This window comes from Pleurodeles waltl, chromosome 10 (assembly GCF_031143425.1).
Source record: "Pleurodeles waltl isolate 20211129_DDA chromosome 10, aPleWal1.hap1.20221129, whole genome shotgun sequence".
Classification (NCBI taxonomy): domain Eukaryota; kingdom Metazoa; phylum Chordata; class Amphibia; order Caudata; family Salamandridae; genus Pleurodeles; species Pleurodeles waltl.
In genome coordinates, this window is record NC_090449.1 from 1,000,232,404 (window position 1) to 1,000,247,794 (window position 15,391).

The 15,391-nt window shown below is 40.5% G+C and overlaps 1 protein-coding gene across 1 annotated transcript in view; it reads left to right on the forward strand.

Moving 5' to 3' along the window:
* LOC138262098 (DNA excision repair protein ERCC-6-like) overlaps positions 1 to 14,390 on the forward strand; it is a 31,877-nt gene extending 17,487 nt beyond the window's left edge. The window contains exon 2 of the mRNA XM_069211842.1: positions 7,620 to 14,390. Coding sequence (XP_069067943.1) covers positions 7,620 to 12,099 — 4,480 coding nt within the window. The 3' untranslated portion in view covers positions 12,100 to 14,390. The remainder of the gene's footprint in view (positions 1 to 7,619) is intronic.
* The last annotated feature ends 1,001 nt before the right edge of the window (positions 14,391 to 15,391 follow it).

Consider the following 15,391-nt stretch of genomic DNA (forward strand, 5'->3'; position numbering starts at 1 on the left):
GGCATGCCATATGCATGCCTTTAACAAATGAAAGCAAGCAGATTTTAAAGAGCAAGCCCAGGAACCAATGAAAGTGACTGACGTGACCTGGGTGTGGTTTGAAGCCCAAAGAGAGATCACATCATGGACGGAGCGCTTTGCGCTCGCCCATAAAAACTACCTCCTGAACAAATTCCAGTCTCTCTTGATACTCAAATGCAGCACCAAAACAGCCTAACGCTAGATGATGAAAATGTGTGCCTGTTGATGATCTTACCTATCTGCTGTGATTGACGCATCAACATAATTCACTGCTAAGCATTTTTTTAATGTGGGGTGGACTTAAAATACTAAGTTGTGTACTGGTTCAAGTCTTTCCTACCAACACAATCATATTTGTCACCTTGAAACACTTTAAGATCTTCTCCATTCCCAGCTAAGTGTGGAGTACTTTAAGGCTGGGTCCTCTCACCATATCTCTTTAATCTTGAGATGGAGCTGCTTAGCACAGTGTTCCATGATAAGAAAGAATTATTTCACCAATATGCGAATGACTCATCCTTACTTCAGTTTCCAATTCTGATATCACATTCTTGTTCATGCTGCTCCATTCGGAGAACTCCTTTCACTCCCTGGACATCTCATCATCTCTAGTACCATCATTGAAATCCCTTAGTTTCGTCATAGATTACAATCTCATTCCAACTGAACACCTCAATCTAACCAAAATTACAGCACACTAGCAGATTTCAGGACTGTTCAATTCCTTGTCTTTCAACACACTGTTGGCGGCAACAGCCACTGTGCCGCACTAACAAAATCATCCACTGAACCTCTCAAAAGTACTCTACATGTAGCTGCTGGCTCATTTCTAATGGAAAAAAAGTAGGGTCATATCACCCCTGTGTCAGAACCCTGTTCAGAGGGCCACAGGGCGATCGGGGGGGGGTTTACCTGGCCCAGCCGGGGGTGTTTGAGGCCTTTTACTCCTAATGTCAAGAGCCTGGCCTGCTATGGATCAGGAACAACTGAGCCAAGTACCCTTCAACACTTGACTCAGTGGTATCTCGGATTGAGCAGTCTAAAGCATCTTGGTAGTGAGGTAGACTGCCTCATAACTCAAAAAATGTGCAGCAGCAATAAATGATTGACCAGTCCATACTTTTATGATAAAATTAGTATTTATCTATGACTACGAAGTAAAATACGGAGGGTTTGTGTGATGATCTTGGCGCTGGTCCTCAGTCATGGTCCAGCCCGCTAGTATCACCGTGGCAGCCTCTCCCCTCCGATGACGTTCTTGATCAGGTCACACTTTCTGCCAAATGTGTTCACCGTCTCTCCACTGCACAGAGGCTCTGACCCGATTAGCAGAGTAGTACTCTTCATAGCGTTCCCGCCTGATATGGTGGGTCACAGACTTCCCCTGAGCACAGGCAGCAGGCCTGACCCGATCGGAGCAGCAGCCGTCTCCTCGCTATGGGAATCCACTTGCTAGCATTCCCCACTGGACCTCTCTCAAATGCTCTCCTCTTCCTGACTGGGCTCACTGGTCTTGGCAAGCAGGTAGGTGTAGGTGAGCTTGGATTCCCTGGGTGATGCCCCCTCACCCAAATGGGCATTTGACCCCCGTCCCAGTCATAGGCAGAAGTCTTGCAGAGCTTGTCCTCTTCACACAACCCGACTGACTGCTTGACATTTGACAGTTTTCGAGGTCTCAATGTTCCCTTCGTATAGTCCTTTTCCAGACACTGGACGTAATTTTAGAGTGAGTTTTTGATATTTTTTAGGGGAGTCTGCTTCCTTTTGAAGTGTCCTTTCCTCTGCTCTCTTCCTCCTGAAAGCAGTCAGTCAGAGTAGGAGTGACTCCAAATCTGCACCCCAACCCGGGTCATGGGAGTGACAAGAGGTTCACACCTGGATCTTGATTACAGTGATGTGTATCAAAAGATTACCACAAGGTCTTGACCCTACTTTTTGATTCTTATATCAGCCCTGTTAGAAATGGGGTCTCTAGTTGTCAGTGGTTTGCAACCTGTCCAAGTAGGGACCCTCACTCTAGTCAGGGTAAGGGTGTCACACAGCTAAGATAACCTCTGCTCTCCCCCTTGGTAGCTTGGCTCAAGCATGCTTATCTCAGCGGCAACGTGCAAATTATTTGTGCAGACAGTAACACAGTGAAAACACTACAAAACTACTGCAAACCAGTTTAGAGAAATTATCAATATTTATCTGAATAAAACAAGACCAAAACAACAAAAATCAAACATACAGAAGTAGATGTCACTTTTTAAAGGTTTAAATGAGTCTTAATCCATAGGAATCTATGGTTGTATCCTTTTAACACACAGTACCTGGAATGCTTCAAAAACTGATGCTGCAGGCTGCAGGGGAGGTGAGGTGCTGGAAATGCAAAGCAATGCTTCAGTTCTTACTGCCCAGGGGAGGAGATGCATTGGTTCTCACCTAGCAGGGGAGGCGATGCGTCAGTTTCCGGTCACACAGCCTCTGTTCCTTACTGCAGTGTGGGGTCGATGAGAAAGTGACGCACGGGGACGATGTGTGGAAAGTTCAGTCATGCTGTGATGTTGGTGGAACAGGCGCTGCATCAATCCTAAAGGTGCTACATCAATTCTTGTTCTGCAAAACAGGCGCTGCTTCGATTTCTTTTTTTTTTTTGTCCCAGTCGCAAGACTGCTGTTGTCAATTTTCTGCTGCAGCCCTTCTATGGGTGGAATTATTTTCCACAGTACACCAGTTTCCACTTCAAGGGCACAGGGACTGGATTTGGCACCACTTGGCAAGTAAGAATTCTCAGTAGAAAAGCCAAGACACTGGTCAATGAAGTTTTTGATGCCCCCTGAGACTTCTTAATAGGACGCAAGCTCAGTTCAAGCCTGTCGAGATCCTTCGAAAGCAGGAGGTAGAAAGGAAAGTCCAGTCCTTTCACTCCCAAGACAGAAGCAGTAAGCAGCTGTCCAGCACAGAAAAGCAACCGGCAGAGTACCAGTGCCTCCTACAGCATCCACCTCTTCTTTCTAGAGGAATGTCTTTAGTCCAGAAATGTTCCAAAGTTGTGGTCTCTGAGGTCCAATACCTATACTAATTTTTGCCTTTTAAAGTAGACCAACTTCAAAGGAAAGTCTTTATTGTGCACAGAACCCTGCCTTTCCTTGCCTTGGCCCCAGACACACTCCAGGGGGTGGAGACTGCTTTGTGTGAGGACAGGCACAGCCCTATTCAAGTGTGTGTCAGCTCCTCTCACCACTCTAGCCCAGAAAGACTCGTCAGGATATGCTTCCTTTGTGTGCCTGTCTAGATTGAAATCACAAACAGCCCATCTGTCATCCGGACCCAGACGTTTATTCCATCAGACGGTCAAAGACACAGCAAGGTTAAGCAAGAAAATGTCCATTTTCTAAAAGTGGCATTTTCAAACTTAGTCTAAAAACCAACTTCACCAAAATATATGTATTTTTTAATTGTGAGTTCAGAGACCCCAAACTTGAGATCTCGATCTGCTCCCAATGGACAATTACACATAAAATATATTTGAAGGCAATCTCAATGTTGACCCATGGGAGAGATAGGCCTTACAATAGTGAAAACAGAATTTAGCAATATTTCACTATTAGAATATGCAAAACGCACACACTGCCCACGAGCTGCCTAGGACCTACATTAGGGGTAACTTACATATAGTTAAAGGGAAGGTTTGGGCCCGGCAAGTGGGTTGCTAGGTTGAAATGGCAGTTTGAAACTGTACACACACACACTGCAGTGGCAGGTCTGAGACTTGTTTACAGGGCTACTCATGTGGATGGTACAATCAGTGCTGCAGGCCCATTAGTAGTATTTGATTCACAGGCCCCGGGCACACATGGTGCGCTATATTAGGGACTTATTATTAAATCAAATATGCCAAACATGGAACAACCAATCACCAATACAATTTAGACAAAGCATTTGCACTTTAGCACTTGTTGGCAGTGGTTAAGTGCCCAGAGTCCTAATGCCAACACAAGCGGGTCAGATAAAATAGAAGAAGGCAAAAAGTTTGGGGATAACCCTGCAAAAAGGGTCAGGTCCAGCAAGCCACATCTCCTTCCTGAGATGTGATGAGGCCCCTTTCTTTTGACATTTCTCTGAATCAAAGAGCAGCCTTTGAAGTGTCACAGAGAGACTGGCTCTCCTGTCCTCCATTGCTTCCCACCCAGCTTACAAAAATGAAGCAATCCACAAATCTGTCTGGGGGAGTTCCTCTTCCTCCCCGCCTCATGTTCCACTGTGCATTTATAGGCACCCATACACCCAGCAAATGCATATGGTATACACGCACTGCATCCTTCATGTATTGTACCACTTACACGCACACATACTCCTAGCATATACACTTAGCATACATGCACTGCACAGTACTCCATTAACCTTCTATAGTACCATTCACAGGCACACATACACCCAGCACATGTAGATTACACAGCAGCGGGAACTGTGAATGAGTGAGTCTGTAGGCCTCACTCTAGTGACACAGGTTAAAGAGGACTTGTTTACTCCTACTGGTCACTACACAGTGTATTGCTATAATGTGTTTGTGCTGCTTAATTCCTGGTAAAGGCACTGGACGTTTAACAATATGAGTGGTGCTTTGGGTGCCCCTCCTGGTCCAATAAGCCTGCAATCTGTGAGACAAGCCTATGTCATGGTACATATACATGATCTGCGTTTGCCCATAATACCAAAAATCAGCATTGGGGATCCAGACATAAGTATGTTTGGTGCACTCAGGGCAAGGGTGCGCATCCATCACGATGCGAAGAACATTCCCATCCCAACACCCTGTAACTATGTAACTGCACTGGTTGGTTGCCTTTATTGGCCCACATTGTCTTCAAAATTGTTTGCATTACCCACAAGGCCATCCACGCCAGTGTGCCTTCTAACATCAGAGATAACCTCTCACAACTCGTCACGAAAGACCCACAATAGGAAAAATGATCCTTTCTCTAAAGTAAAACTGCCAACCGAGCTGTCTCCTGCCTAGTCCCCAGACACTGGAATGCTGTCCCAGATGCTTTCAGAATGAACTCGGACCTCCTTAATTAAAAAAAGACCTAATGACTCCTCGCTTTAAAAAGCATTTACCGGTGTAATTCTCCGTCTCTTCAGATCAACTCAGTTTGCTCTGGTAGAAAAACAAGGTTCTTGTTCAGCCCTCTGATTGTCTTCAGTTTCAGGTGCTGAGATGGATAGGAGCAATTCACTGACTGAGAATATAGAGGTGAGCGTTCTACACTAGTCCCTGAAAACAGACTTTGATTGATGCCACAGTTCTTGCCCTATTCTGCACGTTTCTTACCTGCTTGTCCAACTTCTTGGCATCTACTGCAGGATCCAGCGTCTTACTGTCTACAAGATGTAAAGTGTTTGCAGCTGAGGTGTGTCCTGCTGTTGTGTTTTTTTTTTTTTTGTGTGTGTTTTTTTTATTACTGAAGTTAGTATCTGGTTAAAAATTAGATTTTATTTCTAACTGCAGGCCCTCACCATCTGTGCCCCTATTTAGCGTAGTTGAAGGGGAAAATAAAGCACCAAAATGCCCACTGAAGGAAAAACTGATTATTTTTAATCGTCTATTTGCAGTAGCCACTACTGGTTTTGCACATTCTAGAATAGTGTTTTCCTTAATAGGTATGGTGACTACTCCTCCTAACAGCAACTCCTTAACTGGGACGTACTTCAGTTCAAGCATTGTGATCTTTTTAACCTGGATACAACCCATGAGCTTGAGTCTCCAGCCAATTTGTGACTGATGGGTTAAAATAAGCATCACGTTAAGAGCCGTCAACAGAAAGTTTGATGTGGAGTCTTGTGCAAAATAATGGTCATTTGTTGTTTATTCACAGACTGGTTGCAATTTGGGGAACACCCGGCATTGTGAGGCATCCTGAGGCTAAATCGGTCATCTTCATGAAAGAAGACCAGAGCATTAGACCATGTCTCCGTTGCTGAAGAGATCAATCCGAGTATATGAAATTATTTTAATTGTAATTGAACAGCAATGATTAACTTGGGCTGAAAAAAAACAGCAATAAAATATATAAAAATGGAAAAATCTTTCTAGTTTTTCCAGCCGGGGGGCCCAGCCTAACTTCCTCTTTCCAGCCCGACAGAAGACTCAGCTAATTTTGAGCTGCTGCCCGACTGATGCACGTTCTTATAGTATGGGAGGAGCGCTAAGTATTCATGTCCACCAGCTAGATGAAGGCCTGAGCGACCCCCTGGTCTGTAGCAGAGAAAGGGCCACAGAGTAATCCAGGTAAATGCCTACTTTTTAGTGGGACTAACATTGCAGATTCCTGCAATATAATACTGAAAATATATATAGAAGGACACTATGAGCAGTCCTTTTGTAGCGTCGGTGCTGGGTAGGACTACCTACCATGGTCTCCCAAACTTCAGCTGAATGCAGGGCCCGAGTGGTCCCTTGGTCTGTGGCAGAACAAGGTGTGGAGGCGCACCACATATACAAAAAATGCTGAGCCCTGTATTTTAAAATGCACGGTGCAGGTAATGAGGATATTATTCAACCAAGATGTAATGTCCCCCGCCCCTAGCCCTCTTGTGAAGCACTTTTGATATCCTGTTTCTGCAGTAGTACTGACCTAATGTGATTTAGTAGGCATTTACTACTGCATTTCACAAGGATGTGTTGGCAGAGGATGTCTGACAGCCCTGTAAAGCAGGCTGCAAACCTACCATGTTTTGACCAATGTTACTGGCCAATATTTCAGTAGGCACTGATTGCAAAATAGAGTTCTTTAGAATCCTTTGTTTAATTTTCCACTGTTCCCAAACCTCCCCATAGGGACTACTTCTTTACCCCCTGCAGTGTTTTTTTTTTTTTTTTTAATCCTGCAATGTTGTAAACAAGAGTACTGGTCCAGCGTGTTTACAAATGTAATATGTGGCAGTAATATCCCCAGACGTCCTTTGGTGGGTGTGGGGGGGGGGGCTCTTGTCCTCTGGAAAATGGTCATCAAATCTTTCCCCAAATCGAGCAATTATACTAACCAAAATGCATTAAAATGCATAAGATGCAAAGATTGAATACCAGATATTGCATGATTAACAAAAGAGATTGTCTAAACTAGACAGTCACCTAGCAGGCCTATATTTGTGCTTGAGATCTCTCTCTGCATTATTTAGTTTTTCATCTTCCAAATTCCCGGTTTCCTTGTATTACAAAGTTATGGGTTAGTTGGTGCAAAACTAAAATAAGTTTATTAGATTTGAATTATTTTGTGTAACTGCATTTGCAGTGATTAGGGAGTTAGATGCTTTTGTTAACTTGCACACTCTTTAAGCACAGCAAATAACAACAAAAAGGAAGAATATTTTAACTGATTTGTGGGAGGGTTTGAAAACTATGCTCTTGTGGATTTGGATTGTTCGTATAACGTCTTATTTCTTACTTTTCAGTCTCCATTAAAGGTACAATAATTTGCATTTCTTAGTGTCTATGGTATTAAATAGTATATATTTTTCTTGACACTGTTGGGTACTGATTAGATGGCAGTGTGAATAGTGAATTATCAAGGTACACTGACTGAATATTTGTTCATTGTTTACTGTTTCCACAGGTATGTGATACAGGCGAAACAAGAAGCTAAACTGGGAAATCTCTCCAAATCAATAGAGCTGTTTACTTTGGCAAACGAAATTCACTCTAGTGAAAAGCTAAAAAGCAGAATCAAGAAACTCGAAGAGGCACTTCAAGTGGTTGCTCTTGATGAAGAAGATAATGATGACTTTGTTGATGTTTTGAACAGTGGTCTAATGCTGTACAAAGATCTTTACAACAAGCTTTTTGCACATCAGAAAGAAGGAATTGTTTTCTTATATGAGCTTTATCGTACCAATAAAAAAGGAGGTTTGTTGGCTGATGACATGGGATTAGGGAAGACCATACAAATAATTGCTTTCTTATCTGGAATGTTTGATGCAGAGTTGATAAGATATGTGCTCCTGGTAATGCCAACTACACTAATTACCAACTGGATGAAAGAATTTGCGAAGTGGACTCCTGGAATGAGAGTGAGTGAGTTTCATGGTTCAAGTAAGAAGGAACGTACGAGAAATTTGGAAAAAGTCCAAAGAAAGGGTGGCATTGTAATGACTACCTACCAAATGCTGGTTAATAATTGGGAGCAACTTTCTAGCTATAATGGACGAGAGTTCACGTGGGACTATATGATTCTAGATGAAGCTCACAAAATTAAAAGCTCCTCTACAAAGTCAAGTAAATGTGCCCACAATATCCCTTCAAAGTACCGAATCCTCCTTACTGGAACTCCTGTGCAAAATAATCTCCGTGAGATGTGGGCACTCTTTGACTTTGCCTGTAAGGGAACGCTGCTTGGTACATCAAAAACTTTTAAAATGGAATACGAAAACCCAATAACTAGAGCTAGAGAGAAAGATTCTACGCCAGGAGAAAAGGCTCTTGGGCTTAAAATATCAGAAAATCTTATGAATATCATCAAACCATACTTCCTCCGGAGAACAAAGGAAGACATTGAGAAGAGTCGGGCATCTTCACATAAAAGGAAAAGTGTTGCCCCTAGTGAAGTAAGTCGAGAAGTTAGTACTCCTGAAATGCCAACTCTTTCAAGAAAAAATGACTTAATTGTTTGGGTTTATCTAGCAGAAGTACAAGAAGAAATTTATCGAAAGTTCATTTCATTGGACCAGATCAAAGAGTTATTGATGACTACTAGATCTCCTCTGGCTGAACTAAATATCTTAAAGAAGCTGTGCGACCACCCACGATTACTGTCAGCACGTGCTTGCAGCCAGCTTGGTCTTGAAGGAGATGAATGTGATCAGTACAATGAAGTTGAGTATACTGGCCATACGGGACCTACTAAAATTGATCATCTTTCTGATGAGTCTCTTATTCAAGAATCTGGAAAGTTGGTGTTTCTTATTGGACTTTTGGATAGACTACAGGAGGAGGGGCATCGGACTCTTGTATTCTCCCAGTCAAGAAAAATGCTGGACATCATTGATCGCATCTTAAAGAACAAGGGTTTTAAGGTCATGCGTGTTGATGGAACAGTGACTCACATTGCAGAAAGAGAGAGGCGCATTAATATGTTTCAGACTAACACCGATTACTCTGTCTTTTTACTTACTACACAAGTGGGTGGTGTTGGCATAACCTTAACTGCAGCAGACAGAGTTGTAATATTTGATCCTAGCTGGAATCCTGCCACTGATGCTCAAGCTGTGGACAGGGCTTACAGAATTGGGCAAACAGAAAATGTAGTCATCTATAGGTTGATTACTTGTGGTACTGTGGAGGAGAAGATATACAGACGGCAAGTGTTTAAAGATTCCTTAATTAGACAAACGACTGGTGATAAAAAGAACCCTTTCAGATATTTCACCAAGCAAGAATTGAAAGAACTGTTTTCTCTTGTAGATGCAAGAACATCTACAACACAGATTCAACTTCAGAGCCTTCATTCAGCACAAAGGAAAACAGATACAGAACTTGATGAACATATTGCGTATCTTCATACTTTAGAAATCTTTGGTATTTCTGATCATGACCTTATGTACTCACATGAGACATCTCCACATGAAGATCAGGATGGCGATGAAGAGGAGCATAATTATATTCAGCACCGGGTTCAGAAAGCTCAAGAACTTGTTACGTTAGAATCTCATATGCATGGACAGATGGTAAGTGGAACTGGAGATGCTTGGATAAAGCAACCTGTAGGTGGCCCTGAAACCAAAGCAAAGCGTACTCCTGCTGCTGTGCCAAATAATAATGCAAAACCTGATTTCTCCATGCCTAAAACAGTTGATCTGACATTGGATGAGGATGAGGATGTTATTAATGTCAGCTGCCATATGACTAGTTTAGTTATTGAAGATTCAGATGAAGAAATGTTGGAAGTAAATACGTCAAAACCTGATGTGTTTATTACAGAAGAATCTCTGTGTACTGAGCAGCCGAGAAAAGTCCCTCAGTCAAGTTTCCCTCCACCCCATGCTCAGGCTTTGATCGTTAACGACAGCCATATGTTAGATATTTCAGCTGAGTTTATTTCCAATAAGAATCACCGTTCTATGTCACAAACTAGATCATTTAATGCCCCATCATTGGAAAGTCCCAATCCTTGCACTGAGGATGACCAGCAAACTGAGACTTATAGACCCATTCTCCCTTGTGAAATTGAAGCTTCTATTGGTGAACACAACGGATATTCTGTTAATTCTGAACAAATACCTAAAACTGATGAACCAAAACTTATGGACATTAATTTAATAATGGAAGATCATGCTATGCTTGAAACCTCTGATGCATTAATTTCAAGTGATGTTAGTAGAAACAAGACGAGTTCCAATAAAATATTGTCAGAAGGTATGTTTAAGTCACCAGTGGACGGTCTTGCTCAACCTAACCTTGCCTCAGGATTAAATTGTTCAAGGTACTCACATGAAGAAATGTTACAACTTCCTGGGCAATTGAGGCCAACTGGGGACAGTAATTGTGAGGGTGATTCATTGGCCTCACAATCTCCATTCCAGTGTGACTTTAATCTTTTGCTAGAAGACTCTGTGGAGGGTGAACACAGTACAAAGGAAAATTCATGTGAATACATAGAAAAAAGCTCTAACCTTCATCTTCTGGTAGAAAGTTCAGCTGTATCTGAAAATAATTCATTTGTGGAAGAAAATCAAGGTTACAGACGCATAAATCAAAATGACATGCCTAAACGAAATCTGGCTGATAATCTCAAAATGGAGAGTGGAGAAGAGTCTGATACAGAGGACATGTGTGTTTCAAACAGGAGAAGATTTGACCGAGTTAATTCTGATAGTGATGAAAATAGCTCTCTTCCCGCTTTAGTTGATAATGTAACTGATAAAAACAGAAGAGTCATAAGAAGAATTGATTCCGAAAGTGAGGAAGAAACTGCCATTATTGACCATGTAAGTGATAGGAAGAAAAGGGTACAAAGAATTGATTCTGAAACTGAAGACGATGTTAGCCTTGTAATTGACAATATGAGTGATAAGAAGAGAAGAGTCCAAAAAATTGACTCTGAGAGTGATGAAGAAAATGAGCTCTTTATTGATGGTGCAAGTGATAAAAAGAGGCAATTCCAAAGAATTAATTCAGATAGCAAAGAAAAAAGTGGCCATATTTCTGCTTTTATTGATGACTTAAATAAGAGAGAAAGCCAAAGCATACATTCTGAAAGTGAAAATGAAAAGATCTCTCTTTGTGGTTTCATTGATAGTGAGAAAGCAATCTCTCCTTATAGCAGTCCTTTCCGTTCCTCAGTTAAATGTATAAGTGCTTCAACTCCAAAACAAGACCGCTCTATCCTTGGGCTGCTTTTTCCAACTAGAAAGAGTATGGGTTTAAATGCATCAACTGCTTCAAGAAGATCTCTTGTGCAGGTTGCCGTAGAGGATCTGGATGACTTGGATGAAACCGTAGCAGGCAATGATGTGCAAGAAGATGATATGCAAGAGACCGATCTTATGGTTGAAGAGGAGGAGCTCAAACAGCCCAAAGATGGACAAGATGATGATGATGCAGGGCCACTAAACAATGGTAACTCTAGCTACATAGATGATGAATCTGATCTTCATAATTCACCTGAACTAGATACGGTGGAAGATACAGCAGATGAACTAAGTGAGAAAACTCACGGTAGATCCCCTGAAAGGGAAATCCTTAATGAATCCACTGAAGAAAGTACCCATGAAGAAATCACAGAAGAAAGTGCAGGAGAGGAGTCAACCAGTGATGGAGAGCTTGTGTCTGGAGAACAAATTGACTTTTGTAGTCCTGAAAAAGGGGTTTGCAAAGTGGATGATGTACGGAGTAACTTAAAAAATAGTATTGCCCATGCAGAGGTTAATAATACAACAAGTAGTTATGATACCTTAGTTGAACTTGGAAAAAAATTTAAAGACGATGGCAAGTTCAAAGAATCTTTGAACTGTCTGCTGAAAGCACTCGATATACAAAGTGGTGATCCAGAAGTTATGCTATTAACTCTTGGGTTATATAAGCAGCTTTCCCAGTGTTGACAATTGAAACTCTGTTATCTTAATGTATTCAATTACACCATTTAATGAGTGATGTTTTTATTTAAAGAACTCATAAATGAGGGCCACCTTAGAGAATTATCCTTTAAAAGGTGCACTTTATGGTCCTATTTTTGGGTTAAAACTGGGTCCAAGAGTTTTGGGATAAGCAAATAAGGCATGCCATCTCTACAAATGAGTAACAATCACATACCCTTGGCAATTGTGAAGTAGAAAAGAGTAATGATATTTAATTTGTTTTGCAGAGTCACTCAGAATTGTGATTGGAGATGAATAAATTGGTTTTATGCGACTGACCTAAATCACAATTGACGTGTAGCTTTCAACTTTTTTACCAGAACCGTTATGACTCATTGCACATATTCTTTGTCCAACAATAGCTCAAATGACCTATGCTAGTGAAATTGGTATTGAGGAGTAAGTAGGTTTCAATATCCAGGTTGATGATAGCGTTGCTTTGATGTGCAGTACTTGATATGATGTAGACCGTTTTTCTACTTTCTCCTTGAGATGTGTATATAAATATGTATATATTTGATTACAGAACTCAACGTTGGCACTTTTGTACCCTTTATATCACTTTGTGAGAAAGAACAAAACTAAATGTGTATGCTTTGTAAAATGGCTGTTATATCTACTTGTTTGTTCAGGTCTCTTGTGCTAGTTGCAGATTCCCAATAATGCAGTATTAAGTGGTACATTGGAAATCAATGTTTTCAACAGAAACACTTGAATGGAAAGAACAAAGCTCTCTTCTATAGAATTAAAGGAGTTTATTTCAAAAGTTAGTTGAGCGCGTCTCATACAGCTTGGGGTCATTTTCAAGATGAAGTGAAATTTAACTTTGAGTGTCCAAATCAATTTACATGTAGAGGTAATTGACTGCAGCAACTGGTAATAGGAAATTAGGCAGATGATCTGCCCTACAGATACCACCACTATACTTTATCCAGGGTTATAATGTAGATACATATTTGCATCTCTTGAGGTCTGAATATGGGATTGTTGGTGGTGGCTGATGTGAGCCATATAACATACTGCATTAAAAATAAATTGGTCAACAATATTTGTAATACATTGGTATTGTTTTGTCAGTATATTCAAATACCTATTGCTTGCTTTCATTCATTGCCACGTGATTGTGTGGAGAAATGTCATGCTAAAACTTGAATATCTTGCCCAGACATGCTTGATGCCAACGTAATCCTCTTTGGAATGTTGAAGAAATATTGGAGGCATAATGGATAAGGTCTTGGATGTATTCAGTCTGTTAAGCTATTGGTACATTTATAAGTTGATGATCTTTACCAAATTTAGTACAAAATATTTTTTTCTTAAAAATGAATAGGCTATAGAAAAAAAATAATCCCTTCATGCAAATCTAGAATAAGCATTTGAGTACGTGAGTGTATTTAAACCCCGTATCTATGACCTGAAAATGTAGTTTAAGCGACCTATAACAGGAGCTGCAGAAATCTTAGTGGTTCAAAGTCACAGGTCAAAATCCTAGCTACAGTATTGAGAAGATATGAATTAGAAATTCACCTTTTTCCATGTAACTGTTTTCCTGGATCACCTTTCTAGCTTTTCATTTGATTATTCCCTGTAGTTTGATATTGTTAATTTCATTTTTGCTATGATGTTCATCAAAGTGTTGTGGTATTGGATATCTGTGATCGGAAATTGGTAGCCATTCACACAAAAAACAATCAAAATATGGTCTGCTAATGATGTTAAAATGATTAATAGCAAATGGCATTTTGCTAGAAATGTTCATAGCCTAGGTAATGTTATCCAAAGTGTTTGCAGCATTTACATGTTAGCTATCTATAAGGACTCGGCCCGTGTTTGTGGTTTTTTTTTTTTTTGTAGTTTATTGAAACACTCCTTTGCAAATGTCAACCATTGGTCAATGCAAGCTAGATATTTGAAATAGACTCTTAGTGTTCACACTTTATTTGCAGTACCTCCAGACTGGTAGCTCTGGTAATCCACATAACAAAGGTCAATATAGTGGATTGTACTTGATAAGCACAATTGAGGTAAATAGTGCTATGCTAGTAGTTGAAAGATCATTCCTTTCAAGGCTATTTTTATCATTTTTATATCAGAGGTAGGATAAAGTGTCTTTACAAGGTATATGCCCAAATCCTAACTGTAAAGTGCATTGGGAGATTCTATTTGTAATCACAGGATGTTTTTTAAAGTTGCACATCTCATGAGACTAGCTTACCCATTATACATGCTGTAATAAAGAATTACACATTTTGAAAGCACGTTTGAGATTTCATTATTCTCACAGAAGATTTGAAATTCACAGCGATGAGTAACATACATTTTTTTATAAGATGGACTGAGGAGCAACCCAACTCTTAGTTTTTAAAAAGGAGAAAATTATGGGGAAAATAATCATAGACTGGATGTGTAATACTGTTCCTACTAAAATGATAAAACTGCATATTAGAACAACGGACCTTCAGAATGTGAAAGACTAAGTCTGTCCACATTGTCATAAGCCGCTTCCCAACTCCTGGCTAGCTCACAGGTCCTCACCTGAACCCCTAATCTGCCTGGGATGGGAGGTGATCATGACAACCTAAACATGACACACTGACTCCCCAGGTCGGTTGTGGAAACAGGTCTCACCCTTTCATCGAATTCCTCGAGCTGGAATGCACCTCTGCCCTTTGCCAGGTCCGTGCATCATTTATATAATAAAGCCACGCTGTGTTATAAGCACAGTTCTGAAGCAATGCTATGTCTTGATGTTAGAAGCTGTGTCCTCGACAGGCAAGGCCAGCACTAGAATATTGTGTATTATGTTCCTAGCCTTGAACAGAATGTACTGATTACATGTTGAGAGAGGATAACTAAAATAAGCAACTGTAGGAAGCTGGCTCTGTGCACACTATATCTTACTTTCATATAGTATATACAGAGTCCAGAGGTTCCACAGAGGCTAAAGTAGATAATACTAATGCTCTCTTTTGTGGTAGTGTGGTCAAGCAGTTAGGCTTATCAGAGGGTAGTGCAAAGCATTTGTTGTACACACACACAGACAATAGAAGAAACACACACTCAATGACTTAACTCCAGACCAGTGTTTTTTTTTATATAGCAAAAATCTTTTCTTAATTTATTTTTAGAACCACAAGATTCAAGTTGCAGGTAAGTACTTCAATAGATTCCATTTCACACATGTATCAACAGTACTTTGTTTGAAATCAATGTTATACAGTTTTTGAAATATTGGCAATAATCTATTTTAAAACTT